The sequence below is a fragment of the Condylura cristata genome, unplaced genomic scaffold (genome assembly GCF_000260355.1).
Source record: "Condylura cristata isolate star-nosed mole 26May11 unplaced genomic scaffold, ConCri1.0 scaffold00036, whole genome shotgun sequence".
Classification (NCBI taxonomy): Eukaryota; Metazoa; Chordata; class Mammalia; order Eulipotyphla; family Talpidae; genus Condylura; species Condylura cristata.
Genome location: NW_004567137.1, coordinates 14,045,262 through 14,061,025, shown reverse-complemented (window position 1 = coordinate 14,061,025; position 15,764 = coordinate 14,045,262). Strand labels below are relative to the sequence as shown.

Sequence of the window (15,764 nt, the reverse complement as noted above, 5' to 3'; positions counted from 1 at the left end):
TTGGGGGGTAGACAGGACACATAGAGCTTCAGGGATGGCCACCATTGAACCACCACAGCCACCAAGCTAGCCGGTGACAGAAAACAGAATTGCCTTTTATTTTATAGCTAAAGGACGTTTCTAAGGTTTCCAGTATTAGCAATTATTGCCAAGAAAAAAGTAGGCAGCAGATTTTCTTAGAGAGCAGGGCAGGAGGGTGGGCCAGCAGGCCACCTGGAGGCCCAGCCCCCCTCAGGCCCTGCCCAGCCGGCATTTATGCGCTTGGTGAGTGAAATAGCTGTGCCATCCATCAGGCACCTGTCACTCGTTCTCTCACCTCATTTTCAGACTCTCGGGTTTAGGCTAGAAAGGAGACATTTAGGTCTCCGCAGGTCTCAGAATACCCATGTCTAGATTGTAACACTGTTGTTTGAGTGGCGGGCTGAGAACTCCCTTGAAGATTCATAAACAGCTACAGACAAGAGCTCCTTCTGAGGGTGCCTCTACCAGAGAGCCTCCGGGTGGTTGGGACTCACCTGCAACTCAGAGGTCCTCTCACACATTCCCTGTGACTCATTCCTCAGATGCCTAACAAGGCTGAGGAGTGAGCACATTATATTGGGGTGCTAGGTCTTTTTTGCCAGCTTCCCCCTCCATGGAGGTCTCCATGCCTCTCCAAAGGAGGAGATAATAGAAAACTTCAGAGAGGAAGACAGAGCCAAAGAGAAGGATACTTTGCCGCAGGGAGGGTCTTCTTTGGCCCCTTTGGCATCCGAGTGGGCCTGCCACCCTGTTTCTGGCGTCTGGCGTCTCAGCAGCCCAGGCCCAGGGGTAAAATGCACTACAATTGGCGTCATTGCTGCTTAGGAAGAGGGCACAGGGTTGGGTTTGTTTTATTCTGTAATTTTCCAGACTCCAAGTGATCTTCTCGAGCCCTGAGAGCAGACTAGTAATCTGCAAGTCTGAAGGCAGGAACATAACCGTGAGAAGATGACAAACTCTGAAGGCTGTTTTCCTGTGAATGTTCTAGATAAAGATGGACAAGGGGGTGAGGAAGGAGCAATGTCCTGACACGCGCTCATGCACATAATCATCCTGAATATAAAAGTTGCTTCTTTGAGTTGGACTTTTTTGCATTGTTTTGTTTCATGAGGCGTCTGCAACACTCTTCAGATGATTTCATCCTGTCTGTGTGACCACTCAGACTGCCCGTAAATGCCGAGTCAGCAAGGGCTCAGGCTGCCTGCAACGGGGAGTTGATTCAGCACCCCCAGGCAACCAAGGGGTCCTTTCAAATACTTGCGATCATCCCATTCCAAAGGGTGGGGGAAGAGGAAAGGGAAGAAAGGGCCCTACAAGTAGACCAGTTGTCTAGAAAAGCATTGGCCTAATTAGAAGTATGTTGGGCTGCTGAAGCCCTTTCCAGTCTGTCTTTGTGGCTTGTATGTATTTTCTAAGGTCTGTGGAATTGCCCTTGTAAAAGCCAAACCCTTTGCAGTCTCTTTCCCTCCCCCCAACCCTTCTTCCTGCTCACCTCATAGGTTTCAGTGATAATGGGGACCTCCTCCATTCTGAGAAAAGGCACTTTGCTTTTCACAGTTTCCTTGAAATAAAGAGAACTCCAGAGGGAAGGGCCCAGGCACAGCAGCTGAACTACACAAAGGGAGTGTCTCCCATGCCAGGGTCTGGACAGATCAGCCACATCCAGAATGAGAATGACTTCTGCTCTTACTGCGTTTCACTGCAGTGGGCACAAGAGATGGTCCCGCCTGGCTTAAAAGAGCAGGCGGGAAAAGAAAGGATATTCATTCTTCTATAGTCAGACATCCATGGCCAATCATCTGTGGCTTGTAGATCGTCCAGATCTGACAGGAGCTTAGTGTTCTCTATCCCCTGTCCATGTCACGGAGGAATAAAAACCCTTCCTGCACCAGCTGTCTCACTTGCAGCTCTGATTTACTCACTAAACCTGTATGAAGAAAATGCCAATTCATATTTTTCCCCTTTTTTTTTAATTCTCAAAATTGGGTTTCTTTGTGTGCATACAGATCAATAAATCTGAAGATAGCATGTATCTTTCTGTCCTGTAGAAAGATGTGAGAAAATCTGTCCTTAATTGCCTCTTTTTTTTTTTTTTAAAGATTTATTTACTTATCCAGACAGAACTGGGGTACAGGCCAGAGATGCGGAAGGTGAGAGGATTCATTAGGGACAGAGCGGGGAGCAGAATAGGCAGATCGACGAAGTACACTGCTGAGGGGAGCAGCGGACGGTTCAGGAGAGGTCTGCTGCGCCATGTGGATCTCCTCCGGGGCAGGCGGGGATCGAACTCTTGCAGAAGTAGCTTAAGCTTCTTAATGCAGTGCTTTAACCCGCTGCTGCACCACCAGGGAGGGCCTTAATTGCCTCTTTGCTGTGGAAATTCATCTTTCGATAGTTTCTCCTTGCATAACCCAGTGCCTTCACTCTTCATAAATTATGATAATATGTCGTGATTAACCTTCATTAGTGTGAACAAAAACTTACAGTGTGTTAGCAGTGATCTCTACAGTACCTGAAAAAGGGCATTTTGGTTTTCATGTCAGGTGTGCACACTTCAGAGTCAGGCCTCAGCACTTCCTGGTACCCCTACTTCTGAGTGAGAGGAGCATCTCCCTTTTCCTCCACAAACTACTCCAAGAGATTTATGCGCGCTCACTCCTGTATAGCCACAGCAGAAAAATACGAAGCCAGTTCTCCCAGGGTCTGTAGATAAACTTGAGGTACCCCATGAGCTTGGGAATGGCAGGCAGATCTCCGTGTGCAGGTGCCTCTACATTTCGAAGGAGACTCAGTGACTGTCACTAAGTTCTCGAAGAACCCATCGTTTCCAAGATTTAAGAACTGCTCCACGCTGTCTCTCCCAGTGTCACTACCTCATCCCATCAGCTCTCCTTTTCCACATAACTTTAGGGGAAATGTTGACAAGTTCTTAAAGAATTTTTTACATTTTCTGCCATTTTTTTTTTAAGATTTATTTATTCATACAGAACTGGGGTACAGGCCAGAGATACAGACGGTGAGAGGGTTCACCAGGGACAGAGTGGGGAGCAGAACAAGCAGATCAATGAAGCACACTGCTGAGGGGAGCAGCGGGCGGGTCAGGAGAGGTCTGCCACACCATGTGGTCACCTCTGGGGCAGGTGGGAATCGAACTCAGGTGGAAATGGCTGAAGCTTCTTAGTTCAGTGCTTTAACCCACTGCGCCACCAGGGAGGGCCACATTTTCTGCCATTTTTAAAGCAATGCACTAAGCTGTTAATGTGTTGTGCAATTCCTAAGCTTTTTGATACTACCTTAAAATTTAAACCCATGTGAGTGGTTCATGTGCCTCACCTCATCCCATACCTGAGACAGTGCCTCCTGAGCCCGTTTCCCCCTATACACCGATGAGCTAGGCCTCTCTGGAAAGCCCTGTGCTGTCTGCCTAACTCCTGCCAGAGCCTTCACACAGCTTACGTGAACCTCGGTCCAGTTGCTGAGGCTCCAGTGAGCAGCACTGAGGGTCGCAGACTCCTGGAGACATGTGGTCACTGATCTGATGTCCAGTCTCTATCCTACCCAGTCCCCCAGAATGCACCGAGCACTTCCTGCATGCCAGGCAGGGCACACAGTCTTTCTAGGAGTGGTTTCATCTCATACTTCAATTTGCCCTGGGAGGTCAGTGCTCCTCTTGGTCCCACTTTACTGCTGGGAAAATGGAGGATCAGGACTAGAGCAGACCCTCAACTCCTGAGCTAGTAGTGGCAGGACCAGTATCTGAAGTGAGGACTCTCTGACTCCAAACCCCAGATTCTTATCTAAAATACTCCATGCCTCTCACTCGATTTGGGCTTGTGGATCAAAAGCAGAGACAAGCAGGAATCTTAAAGCCATGTTTAAGAAAGTGAGTGGCAGGCCCTGGGCCAGTCTTGCCATCAACAGGTTTACTAACAACTCCCCTTGGGGGATAAAACTGAGTAAAAGCCAGAAAAATCCACAAAATGTAATTTATGAGGAAAAAGACTCAAGGGAATTGAAGATGGCTTTGGATCTGAACTTGAACACCTGGTATTCCTGCTTCTGGGGTTCTGTCTGAAAGATTGGCGCATAACCTTGGGAACTGAGTGCTGGGAATTATAGAGTAACCTTGAGGACAAAAATAGGAAATGTTTTGGAACTTCCAATTCCCGAGTGACACAATTTGAATGCAGTAAGCAGTTTGACCCAGTAGCATGTCCAAGGTTAGAGGCAAACTGGAGGAACGAGATGCAGACGCCTGAAGGACCGGCCATGGGAGGGGAGAGGCATCTGGGGCCCCAGGTAGACAGAGCGGAAGGGCTCTGATGAGACTGTGAGACTGGAGAAGCACCTTATTGTAGGTAAACCCTGTCTGCCGCCACCCCTGTGCAGGACTCAGAGGGCTTCCCTGGGCTCTGCTCCGGGTTCTAGATGGACAGTGAAGCCACGCCTGCCACGAGAAGCAGAGCTCATGCCTTCTTCTCCCTCTTCCTTTCCATTTCCACAGTGCATTTTAGATGGCCAGGACTTTTATCGCCATGATTTCCTTTGACCCAGAGGAAAATCACTGGAATGATCCACAGCTGGGGTGCTGGTCCTCAGCCCATTGTGACCTTGGGAAAGTCCCTCTACTTCTCTGTGCTTTAGTTTCCTCTGCAAATGCAGCTCCAGCCTTGGCTGCCTTACAGAGTAGTTGCTAGGATGACATCAGTGTCCCACCAGTGGAAGCTCCTCGTGATGGTGACCAGTTGCGCATAATCTGAAGTGTATGAGAGAATTTTTAGAGGTCAGATATTAAGACTAAGTGAGCTGGAAACTATGGAAAGTACTTGGGAAAATGTGTTCAGGGGCAGGATGAGAGTAAACCTGGTATCAGCAGGCAGATGGATTGGTGAGGTAACATTAACAAATAGCAAAGAGAAAACAAAAAGCTGTTCAACTTCTCCCACCAAGGAGGTTGTCAGACTGAAACAGGTAGTGTAAACACTGACATATGGGAATTGAGGCCCAAGGTAGGTGTAGAAGTGAATCTCAGTTGCTCTAAATAAATTCAAGTTTCTTGGTGCAGACAAATGACATCCCACAGTAGAGAAGTAGCGGTAATGTCGAAGTGCTTGGGAAATAGAAGAGACTTGAAGAAGATGAGCTAGCTAGTGTTTACCAGACGTTCAGACTACAACACCCGATAAAACTTCCATATGAAATTCGGAACAGGTTTTCAAACTTAGAGCTTTGGAAAGTTCTCCCATAAGAACCACCATCTGCTTCTTCTCTCTATCCCTTCTAGAAGGTGACTTGTCAATTTTGTCGCTGTATTTCTGGACACTAAGAAAGCATGTCATTGGCTTTCAGATGGTGCTTTGGTGGCTGAGCTTGGGAAATAAGTCCAGATACCTGAGCAGTTTGATGAATTGATCATTGAACGCCTGTACCCAAAAGGAGCCCATCACTTGTCTACCAGACAGGAGGCGGCAGTTGTGTCCCGACGGGGGTCCCATCTCAGCCTTATCCTAATCGGCATTTTGTCAGCAACCTGTTGAAGTGACAGATACTCATCAAAGTTGCAGATGACATGAAGCTCAAAGTATACATGAAAATAAAAGTAGATAACTCTGGCGAGAATGAAGTAGGCTGACCTGATAAAGAAAGTGACACCACAGAGTCTAATACTGATGGACAAATTAACATGCATTCTTAGCTTTGGGATCCACATATTACCCAGCTTTGTAGGTACAGAATAGGGTGATTGTGAAATGACAATTGTCCTAACAACTGTTTAAAAAAAAAAAAAAAAAGCTAGTATTATATGGATGCTTGCTCTCTACAGACTTCCAGCCTGTATGATTCATGTTATCATTATCATCTCACTAACCTTACTCTAGCCTTGCCTTATGCCATCTGTAAATTGGATAAGCATATCACCTGTGATACTTTCCATGTTGAAAGTTGTCACCATTTTTCGGTTGAGGCAGGGGAGACAGGTTAAGCAACTTGCCAGAGGTCACACAGCTGGAACATAGTTTCCATGCTGATGCTCAGTAGCTTCCTGCCTACCCATGGTGAAAGTTCACACAGTCACTGCATCTTCTCTCTCTCTCTTTTTTAAATTATGCATTTTATTGGCTGTCCTGCTAAAATACCAAACAAGCCTCAAGAGGTCAGTGAGAGTTTAGTTAAAGAACAAGGGACCCAGGTCAGCTGGATTCAAATGTGAGTGTCTCCGTTTCCTGGCTGTGTGACCAGGGCTGAGTCAGTCCCTATGCTCCAGATTACTACTGTACGTGGGCATAATGCTCATTCCTGTTGCCCAGGATTGCTCTGGGGATGAAATGAGTCCCTTGTGGAAAGTGTCTAGAATGTTGCCTGGCAGGTAGTGGTGAGTACTTATAAGGTTATTGTGAGGCTTCTTGAGAAGGAGTATGGGGGTGATGGTGGGGCTGAGGAGCCAAACCACCTGAATTTCAGTTCTGGGCTACCATTTCCATTTCTGTGTATTGATTCTTATTTCTCATCTGGAAAATGAGAATCATAACAGCTATAGAGAAGATTTGTGATAGCGTTAACAAGTATCATCCACAGACCTAGAGCAAAAGAAATCCAGTGGGACCTTTAGGAATGGGAGCCACATAGGATCTCTGCAAGTGACAGGCAGGTTGGTGAGAGTGTGGAAGCTGCAGTGCAGGACTTCTGCTTGCCCCAATTAAGGGCATTTAATCTGACAGCAAGATGACTGAGCAAGTGCTAACGGCCTTCATTTATGTCAAGGGTTACAGCATTGTTCTGTGTCATTGAATCCAGTTGAAAGCCTTGTGGGTCACCCCGGCAGGTCTGGGGCAGCCTGCTGGTTGCTCGCCTCATCACTTTTCCCAGCTTCTGTTTCCTCAGCAAGGTGGGGTGTGTAGGGTTTGGATTAGGTCATATCTCAGGTATCTTCTCTCTCTCATGTTCATGATCCTATCCTATAAGCCATAAATCTCTAGCAAATTTCCATTTCTACAGTAAGTCTGGAATCCAAGGTGTTTTTGATGAACAGAGACTCAAGCAAAACCAGTAAAATCATGAAATGACACTGAACCCTCTATTTCCTCATCCATTAAGCTGAAATAAGAGTCCAACTGATTTCCCAGGGCTTTTGTGAGAGAGACATGAGGTCATATGTGTGTGTGAAAGCACCTTGTCAGATGTGATGGTGATTGTTGCTGCAGCTGGATTAGCACTTTTCCAGGAATTAGAACATAAGAAAATACTGGTAAACCCTGAAGTCTATTTAAGGTAATATGATCTGTTCTATGATTCAGAAGATCCTGCAGGAAGTTACAAAATCACAGCATCCTTATCTTGAGCTTCTATAGAAAAAGGGTGCTGGCAACATGTCCTCTTTGGCTTTCAGAATTCAAGTGAAACAGGGGCCCCTTAGCCATATCAGCCCAGAAGGGGCCAGAGAGCACATGCATGGAGGCCCTTGTTCCCATGGAGTTTTGTTATGGAGTACAGAAAAACTGAGGGCCTGTGCAGACTCACATGTTAATTGATCGCAGATCTGAGCGTAAACCCAGGTTCCCACTCCCAGCATGCTTTGTAAATGTGAGTTTGAGCACGTGAGAATCAGGACATAAGGATGAAGGTGACTTGCCTTTGAACATGCACTGGAAGAGCTACTGAAAGGGAGTTTAATAGTATATGTGTGGCTAACGGATATGGCACCATGAACTTGACTTGACCCCGGCGGGGGGGGGGGGGGGGGCGGGATGTGGTGGAATTCTTAGTAATTTTCTTAAGCATAGCAATTTCGTTCTTTAGGAAATTCCATTCAAATGTGCTAAATTAATTGGCACTAAAAGTATGGTCTTACATGGGGTGCATTGCATATCTGCAGAAGAAAGGTCTTGTTTTTCTCCCTAATGACCGCTACCACCTATGTTCTTCAACTTTGTGGGGTAAAGCTGCAAGAGAGAAGTAGAACAGGTTTTGTGTTCCTCCCTCCTCCTTGCCCTTGCAGTTTCTGCTCCATTAGCAGCTGTGAGCTGTGCTGCCCCAAGACCAGCTCCCCAGAGCCAGCAAGCAGAAAAGGTAGCACTGCTTCCTGGCGGCGTGAAAAGCAGGGACCCACCTTCACCTCCACCTCTTACCCCTTCCCTCTATAAAGCTACTTCTCCAGGGATCTACAGTTTTTTTTTGCTCTGTGGATACCTTGAGAAAGCCTCCAAGGCTTAAGTCGTAGAGGGGAAGGATTCCATCTAAAGCTCAGTCTTTGCTGAATGGCTCACAAACACTGCGCATAATCAGAACTCAGAATCCAGGCAGTTCTAACTATTGCGTGCCAGCACGAGTCTGAAACAAGACTACCTGGGTGAGGGTCCCTCGGCCCTGGGACCTTCGGCAGAGTGCTCCCAAGGGCCTGCATAGTCGGGTTAGTGCAAGCTGCTAGGGGAGCTTAGAAAGCCCAAAAATAAGATACAGGATCCTGCTGGGACCAGAGTTGCCTCTGGCCTAAGACTCCATCCTGTTTAGATGCTCTAACACATCAGGCCTTGAGCCCCAGGAGAACGGGCTCCTTTTTCTGGATTAGAATTGAAAGGCACAGTCTCCTCACCATCTTTTTGTTCTATATAGCGGAACTAGCAGTGGTACTTGACCAGTTTATTGCGCATCTGTCTAACTGGGTCGTTGCTGCCCACCCACTTGATGCTGATGAAGAGCAGCAAGACTGAGAAGTTTTATTGGGTGGCCTGGAGCAGGTAGCTTGCTCTGGCCAGGTCACTTTTGCACACGGCCAGGATGGCATGGTCTCAGCTGGCCCCTTGCTGGGTCACTTGTGCACACAAGCCCAGAGCCTTGTCTTGGGGTCCCGGGAGGGGGTTTCCGCCTGGTGACCCCGCTTGCCCCAAGGGCTGGGCTGTGGGAGAGATTAATGGGAAGTGAAAAGAGAAACTTGTTTGTAACCGGCAGGGCTGTTTGGAGTGTGTGACTCTTCTTGTATTTAGGGAAAAGATTACTCATGAGTATTTTCTTCCATAGAATATAAAGAACCTCAAATTACTACTTGCATCCCCACCCCCTTCTCACCCGCCTCCTGCTGTTTCAGTGAATCTTCTGCAGAAACTTCAGCATTTTACTCTCATTTCCCCTCCTGAAGGGATTCGGTTCTGTATTTGCACTTCCAATAAGCCACCCCATACTTTTTCCTGTTTCTAACTGAACATCTTCTGAGGGTGGTCTTCTTAACCGTCCCCATCCCCACCCCCAAAACCTCCCTTCAGGCCAAGCTTGACTGAAACCTCACTCTTCCCTTAGGACTGGCTAGACCTGTACTCCTGTGTGAGGGAGAGAAAGGGAAAAGACCAGAATAACAAATCACCAAGCTGTCCCTGCTCAAAGGTGACATGGTTGAAGTTACTAGGGAGTAAACTTAAAGGGCTTTCACCAGTTCCCAAGTTGAGATTTTGCTACACCCACTCTCTCACCTGCAACTCCAGATACATGTTTTCAAGGTCATTGGAGAGGGGGGGCATTTAATAGGCACTGCTTCCTGGCCCAGCCAGGGATCCAAAACACAACCTTGACATTGTTTAGTGGCCGTGTTCTATTGTGAAGATAGTAGAGCTGATTATTATTCCTGAATGTTACTTCTTTTTCATGGACCATGAAACTTGAAAACCAAGAAACACTCTTTATTCCAGTCGCATGACTCCTTATTAGTGCCCGCCATGGTGGATCTATTTCAAGGGGCTTCCACAACATTCGAGGAAGTCAGATACTATTTTTCCAAGTTACACTTTGCAAAGCTGTTCCCAGGTAGACAGAACCAGAGCCCTGGGCCTGTCTCCTAGACCCACGCCTCTCTGTTCCCCCACTAGGAAGAGCAGCCCATCATTATCATGCCTGATTTAAGGACAGGATCAAACTGAAGGACACTTCTATATCACACTTATGGAGGTGCCTTAGCAAATTTAAGTAATAAATAGAGTGGTGAAGCTCCTCTTAGCAAACACTGATTCCATTGCATTCAAACAGTTCATTAATTCACAAAATGTGACTTTAAAGAACGATGCCCTGTTGAGCATCTAGGCTCAGCTAACCATTGCTTCTCAAACATTTTGGCCTCAGGACTCCTTCTGATTCTTAAAATTACCGAAGACCCCAGAGAGTTTTGCCCACAAGGGTTATATCTATGTCTACTGGGTTAGAAATTAAAATTGTGAATTTGAAAAATAACAAGCCAAGTACATGTTTGCATAATTATATACTTCTGAATATATTTCCCCAAACACATTTGATGACAAGAGTGGCATTATTTTGTATTTTTGCGTTCCTTTTTAATGTCTGCCTTCATAGAGGGATGAGTGCCCCTGTCTGCAGTATCATAGGTCATGTAGTCTCCAGGGAATCCCACTGTGTACTTGTGATAGAACAAGAATGGAAAAAAGGCAAATACCCTCTTAATATCATTATGAGCCATGTTTTGACATCAATGATCCCCTGACTGTTCCCTACATTACACCTAGAGAATGACTGTTCTACTATCTTGAGTGAGACAGCAAAGAGTCCCCAGGTTGGGGGCACGGTGGGAAAGACAAGCCTCAGTGAGGCTTCCAGAGATCCAGCCTGAGCCACTTGGTCCTGCCGAGGCCTCCTTTGACCCATCTCTGGTCCTGCTGGAGTCAAGCTCCACCACACCTGGAAATGCTGACATCCCTTTTATCCTTACCTTGCCCTCTAGTTCCCAGAGGCTAGCCTAATAGTTTCCCAGAGACTGAGTGAATTGTTCTTCCTGGAAGAAGTTTCAGGGAACATTTCATTATTTGGCAGCTCTGGAAGGTCAAACCCAGTTCTGGAACAGTCTCACTTCAAAGGACATAGGCCTGCAGTCAGATCAGCTCTGACTCAGGTCCCAGGGGGAAAGCCTGGCTTTCCTTGACTTCAAGCCCCCTTGGGTGCTGCAGGCCACACAAGAGCTGCCCCTTTCCTGATAGACCATAGAGCTGGGCGAGGCAGGACAGGACTCCAAACCTCAAGGGCATCAAGAGGGCTGTTTCTCCCTTTTCTCACTTTGCCTCTAAGTAGCAAGTTCATCTGTCACACACTTGAATGCTTAGGAAACTGAAGCTTTAACCTGGGATTCCAAGTTGAACAGAAGGGCTCTTCAGACATGGGGACTCAATTTTGTTAACCATTCAGAAATCTTTTCCCTTTCTTCCAACTGTCTAACTGACAACACCTTTTCTCTCTGCCCCGCTCTTGCCAACAGGCTTGCAGCCAATGTATTGGAGCAGGGATGACGTAGCCCAGTGGCTCAAGTGGGCTGAAAATGAGTTTTCTTTAAGGCCAATTGACAGCAACACGTTTGAAATGAATGGCAAAGCTCTCCTGCTGCTGACCAAAGAGGACTTTCGCTATAGATCTCCTCATTCAGGTGAGAATCTGGCCTCTTGACACGTGCTTGACGCAGAAAGCCTGGGCACCAGTGGGTGGGCTTCGCCTCCACTCCTTGTGCCCAGGACAGCCCCATAGCAGGTCCTGGGAGCTCAGAGGCATTTGAAGGTCCTGCTGACCTAAGCCTGCTGGAGGAGAAAGAGGACGTGTTTCTGATTCAAGGGGTATGAGGTTGGAGGTGGCCAACTGGGACTCCATTCACTGGACCCGAAGGGATCCAGGTGTGCCACTAAATGAAGGAGGAACATGCTCTCGTCTCTCCCATGCTCCTGAGCCAGAGCCTCATCATAGAGCTGCCTGGGATTGAGTTGAGTGTCAGTTGTGGGTCCTGGATTATAAGCAAAGACAGGAGAAGTAGGGGGCTTAGCACTGCCATGGGGTGGGTAGGCAGGAGTGCAGCGGTGAGGGAATAGGAGGGAAAGGCTGGAGAATGCGGAGAGCCTAGCTTCTGAGGCAAGTTAGTAGTCACGGGCCTTCAGGTGATTGCCTTTGGAAGTTCTAAATTGCGGGGAGGGGGTGTTTCTTGTAACCCGTAGCTATCCTGAAAAAGGCCCATGGGAGCTTCCTCAGGCCCATCCAGCTGGGAAGATTTGTCAGAGGGCCCATGCAAGCATGTGGGGAGAGTTGATTCTCCACAGAGGGTTGTGTCTGCGCAGTGCATGGTTGACAGAGATAGAGGCTGCACATAGACCTTCCAACTTCACTTCTTAAACCAGATGGGTATTTAGAAGAAAGCTCTGGAGGCCTCTGTGTCAAGGGGAAAGTATGGCCTTAAGTTTCATACCTTCCAGCCTGCCCTCTTGTCTGGTCTCATCACAAGGCAGGCACTTGGATGTGACTGGCCTGGCAAAAACCCTTTTTTCCTTGACAAAGGGCAGAGTTCCTGCATGTGATCTTGGCGCAGCCCCTGTTCAACTCTTATTTACAGCTGGAGTCCTTCCAGAAACTCATAAACTAACCGTCAGGAGGAAAGGCTCCCTGTCACAGGGGGAGAGATAAGGATACAAAGCACTGTTCCTGGCTTCTCCCAATTGCAGGGGAACCTTTCTATGAGGAAACACTTAAGGGGAAATCACATCCAGAAGGACAGATGTTGTTGAAACTTGAAAGCTAATATCTCTGAGAACCAGATTATTCATGCCAGGTTACTTTAGAAAGGGCACAACACACCTAACACATTTTATCTCGAGCCATCGATTCTTTCTGTAGTCTCAGAGTAAGAGACCTCTCAGAGTGAGAGAAAGGTAAAACAACCATCCAAATAAATAAACGAACCTCAAAGGAACCTAAGTAGTTCCTTTCAATTTCATGAGAAAAAGCACTTCCCTTTCTGGTTCCAGGGGCAACTCAAGACCTTATATTCAATGAGGCAAAGATACCTAGTGGAGGGGGAAACCCTAAGGCACCCCTGTGCTTTGCTGAGATTTCACAGAGGCCTCAGACAAGCTTTCCTCTCAGTCTTTGCCACACTCCCACCCGCGTACATTTTCAGGTGCTCCTTTGGATTTGCTGGCTTATTTTTCATTCTAGTGATCTCTCAACCACCTGAGGAAAGTAGATTTTTCTCTGCTCAAAGCTGAAGGAAAGATATGCAAAGGGTTTGCCTCTTTGTCAAGTCTTGACCAGACAGGGCAAGCTGCCTGGCTGGAGAGGTAGGAATGTACTAAACCCAAAGGTGGAAGGAAGTAAGCTGGGCCGAGGGGCAGCGCACAGGAGGGGAAATGGACTTGGTCTGGGGTACAAAGGGTGGGTAGAGTTGAGAGGTGAAGGGGAGAAGGTGAACATTCCAGGCAAGTAGAACAGCTTCAGTCTAGTGCAGTCAGGGGACAGCGAGGAAGCTCACCTGACCAGTGGTGGGGGCAGGAAGGTGTGCCAGGCCAGACGGCCAGACACAGACACCACATACTGTAGCCCCTCATTACATGGCGATCTGGAAACTCCTTCCATGAGAGTTCACTGAGCAGAGGTCCACAGGGAGCGCAGGATATTTCTAAGTAGCTTGTCAGACTTGGCTCAAGGGTGCAGGGGTGGAGCTGGACTTCCAAAGCTTTGAAAGGTAAACAGGAGCAAGGGAAGGGAAGGCGTTGGCGAAACAGCTGGCCAGTTGGTGTGGACTTCAGAGTCAAGGCCGCACACGCTGGACCCTCCCTGTGAAATGCTGCCCCCAGTCACTCAGGACACCTCCCTCACTCTAATTGCCTTTCATATTTCAAGTTCTGTCACTTTCTCCAGGGAAGTTCTCACTGATTTTCATTCCTGCTTCCCTAATTCCACCCCACCCCACTTCCTCCACCTCTGTCTACCTCAGTCTGATAGATGCTTTTCCTTTTTTGTTGTTTTTTTTACATTTTTGTTTGTTACTGTATATCCAATTTATTTAAAATTGAAATATAAATACAGTTACATTTATTTTTATATCTTTTTTCTATTGTATTTCTTACTTCAGTGAAATGATGGCTGATTTTTCCCCCCCACCAGCATCCCTGTATCCTCTCATCCCTTTCTCCCTCACTTCCTCCTTAACTTCAGCCCTCACTATCGTGATTAATGCCACTAAGTTTTGTAAGTTGTCATGCCATGTGGTCACCTCCAGGGCTGGGGATCGAACTCATGCTGAAGTGGCTTTAGCTTCTTAATGCTGTGCTTTTAACCTGCAGTGCCACCAGGGAGGGCCACTTTGTAAATATTTTACTTTATCAAATCATCCATGATATAAATGTCTGGCATTTGTTTTTGTCATTCAAAGTTGCTTTGCTACACCTAGTTCCCTTGAACTCCCTCCATTTTGCAGTAAATAGCTGCATTTCATCTTTTTGTATGCCGGAATAGTGTTCTGTGGATAGACCATATCTTGACCCATTGTTCCACTGAGGAACATTTAGGCTGCCTTAATGTTTATCCTCTTTTATCCCAGAACATTTCCTTATTTTGAGTGTGTGTGTGTGTGTGTGTGTGCGCACACACACACACACTCACTCACTTACTCCACTGTGTGTGATGGTTTTCCTGTGTTTCTCTTTTGCATCCCTTACCTGGAGAAGAAAGTTCTCTTTGGGCAGAACTTGTCTCCTGTTAGGCTGCCATGTCCCCAGCATCTAACATAGCGTATGGCATCCATCTGGCACTGAGTCAACATTGGTTGAATTCTGACCACGTCTGTTGTAAATTATCACCCAATTTCTTAAACTGGGATTATTTTCTCTAGGAAGTTAAACATCTTAAGCCCAGGTTTTAAAAGTTTGGATTTTAGGGCCCTCCCTGGTGGCACATCAGGTAAGGACACAGCACTGCAAGCTGGCCGCAACTGCTTCAATGTGAATTTGATCCCCAGCCCCAGAGGTGACCACAGGGTGGGCAGACCTCTCCTGACCCGCCCGCTGCTCCCCTCAGCAGTGTACTTCATCGATCTGCCTGTTCTGCTCTCCACTCTGTCTCTGGTGAATCTTCTCACCGCCCCTGCACCTCTGGCTTGTACCCCACTTCTGTGTGCATAAATAAATAAAAATCTTTAAAAAGAAAATCTAAATCCCTACTTGCTAAAAAAAAAAAAAAGTTTGGATTTTATTTGGCAGGTAATAGGAAAGCCACAGAAAGGCTTAGATCAGGAGAGTGGGAGGGTTGGAGCTCTCCCTTTGAACAAATAATTCCCATCGCTACATACAGGGGAATCACCGGCTGTCTCTAGGAAGGAAGCTGGTCCGAATGCTACTACTCCAGTCCTAACACAAGAATAATAGCTTTTCAGGCACAAAATGGTTCACTCACTGAGATGGAAAGCTGGCTAAGTAGTTGCCAGGTCATCGGAGCAGACATGCCTTCTTCTATAATAGGAAATCTGAGATAAGAGCCAGGACACTACAGATAGAAGCGTTGTCCTCATTACGCTGAGCTGGGATACAGATAGAGATGCTGTGAGTAAATGCAGGCACAACCAGAACCTGGAGACAGAATTTCACAGTGATACCTGCAAGCCTTACACACGACCTACCACAAAACAGAGGAGTATTGTCAGGAGGCTTGAAAGACAGGACTCAGCAGGAGTTAATAAGACCCTTCTCAGGGAGTGGCTGGCCTGCAGCCGGGCAGTGAGACAGTCTGTCTGCCTGCCTTCTCCTTAGCTAGAGACAAGGCATGGTCTAAAAAATCTCTGTTCTCTCTTGCATGTGACATTCGCCACTGCTGCTTCTGACACAAGCTTTTGTTACCATGTGGTGTGGTAGATCTTCTGGCTCTGCACGTGACTCTTCCACACGTCACATCATTTCCATTGCTGTTATTCTCACAAAATCTATAATGTACCATAGAATTAGATG

General features: G+C 47.1%; 1 protein-coding gene across 1 annotated transcript in view; it reads left to right on the top strand.

The window, feature by feature from the left end:
• The window catches only part of ETV6 (ets variant 6), a 224,176-nt gene that overhangs the window by 165,688 nt on the left and 42,724 nt on the right, over nt 1–15,764 (top strand). The window contains exon 3 of the mRNA XM_004693274.2: nt 11,267–11,431. Coding sequence (XP_004693331.1) covers nt 11,267–11,431 — 165 coding nt within the window. The remainder of the gene's footprint in view (nt 1–11,266; nt 11,432–15,764) is intronic.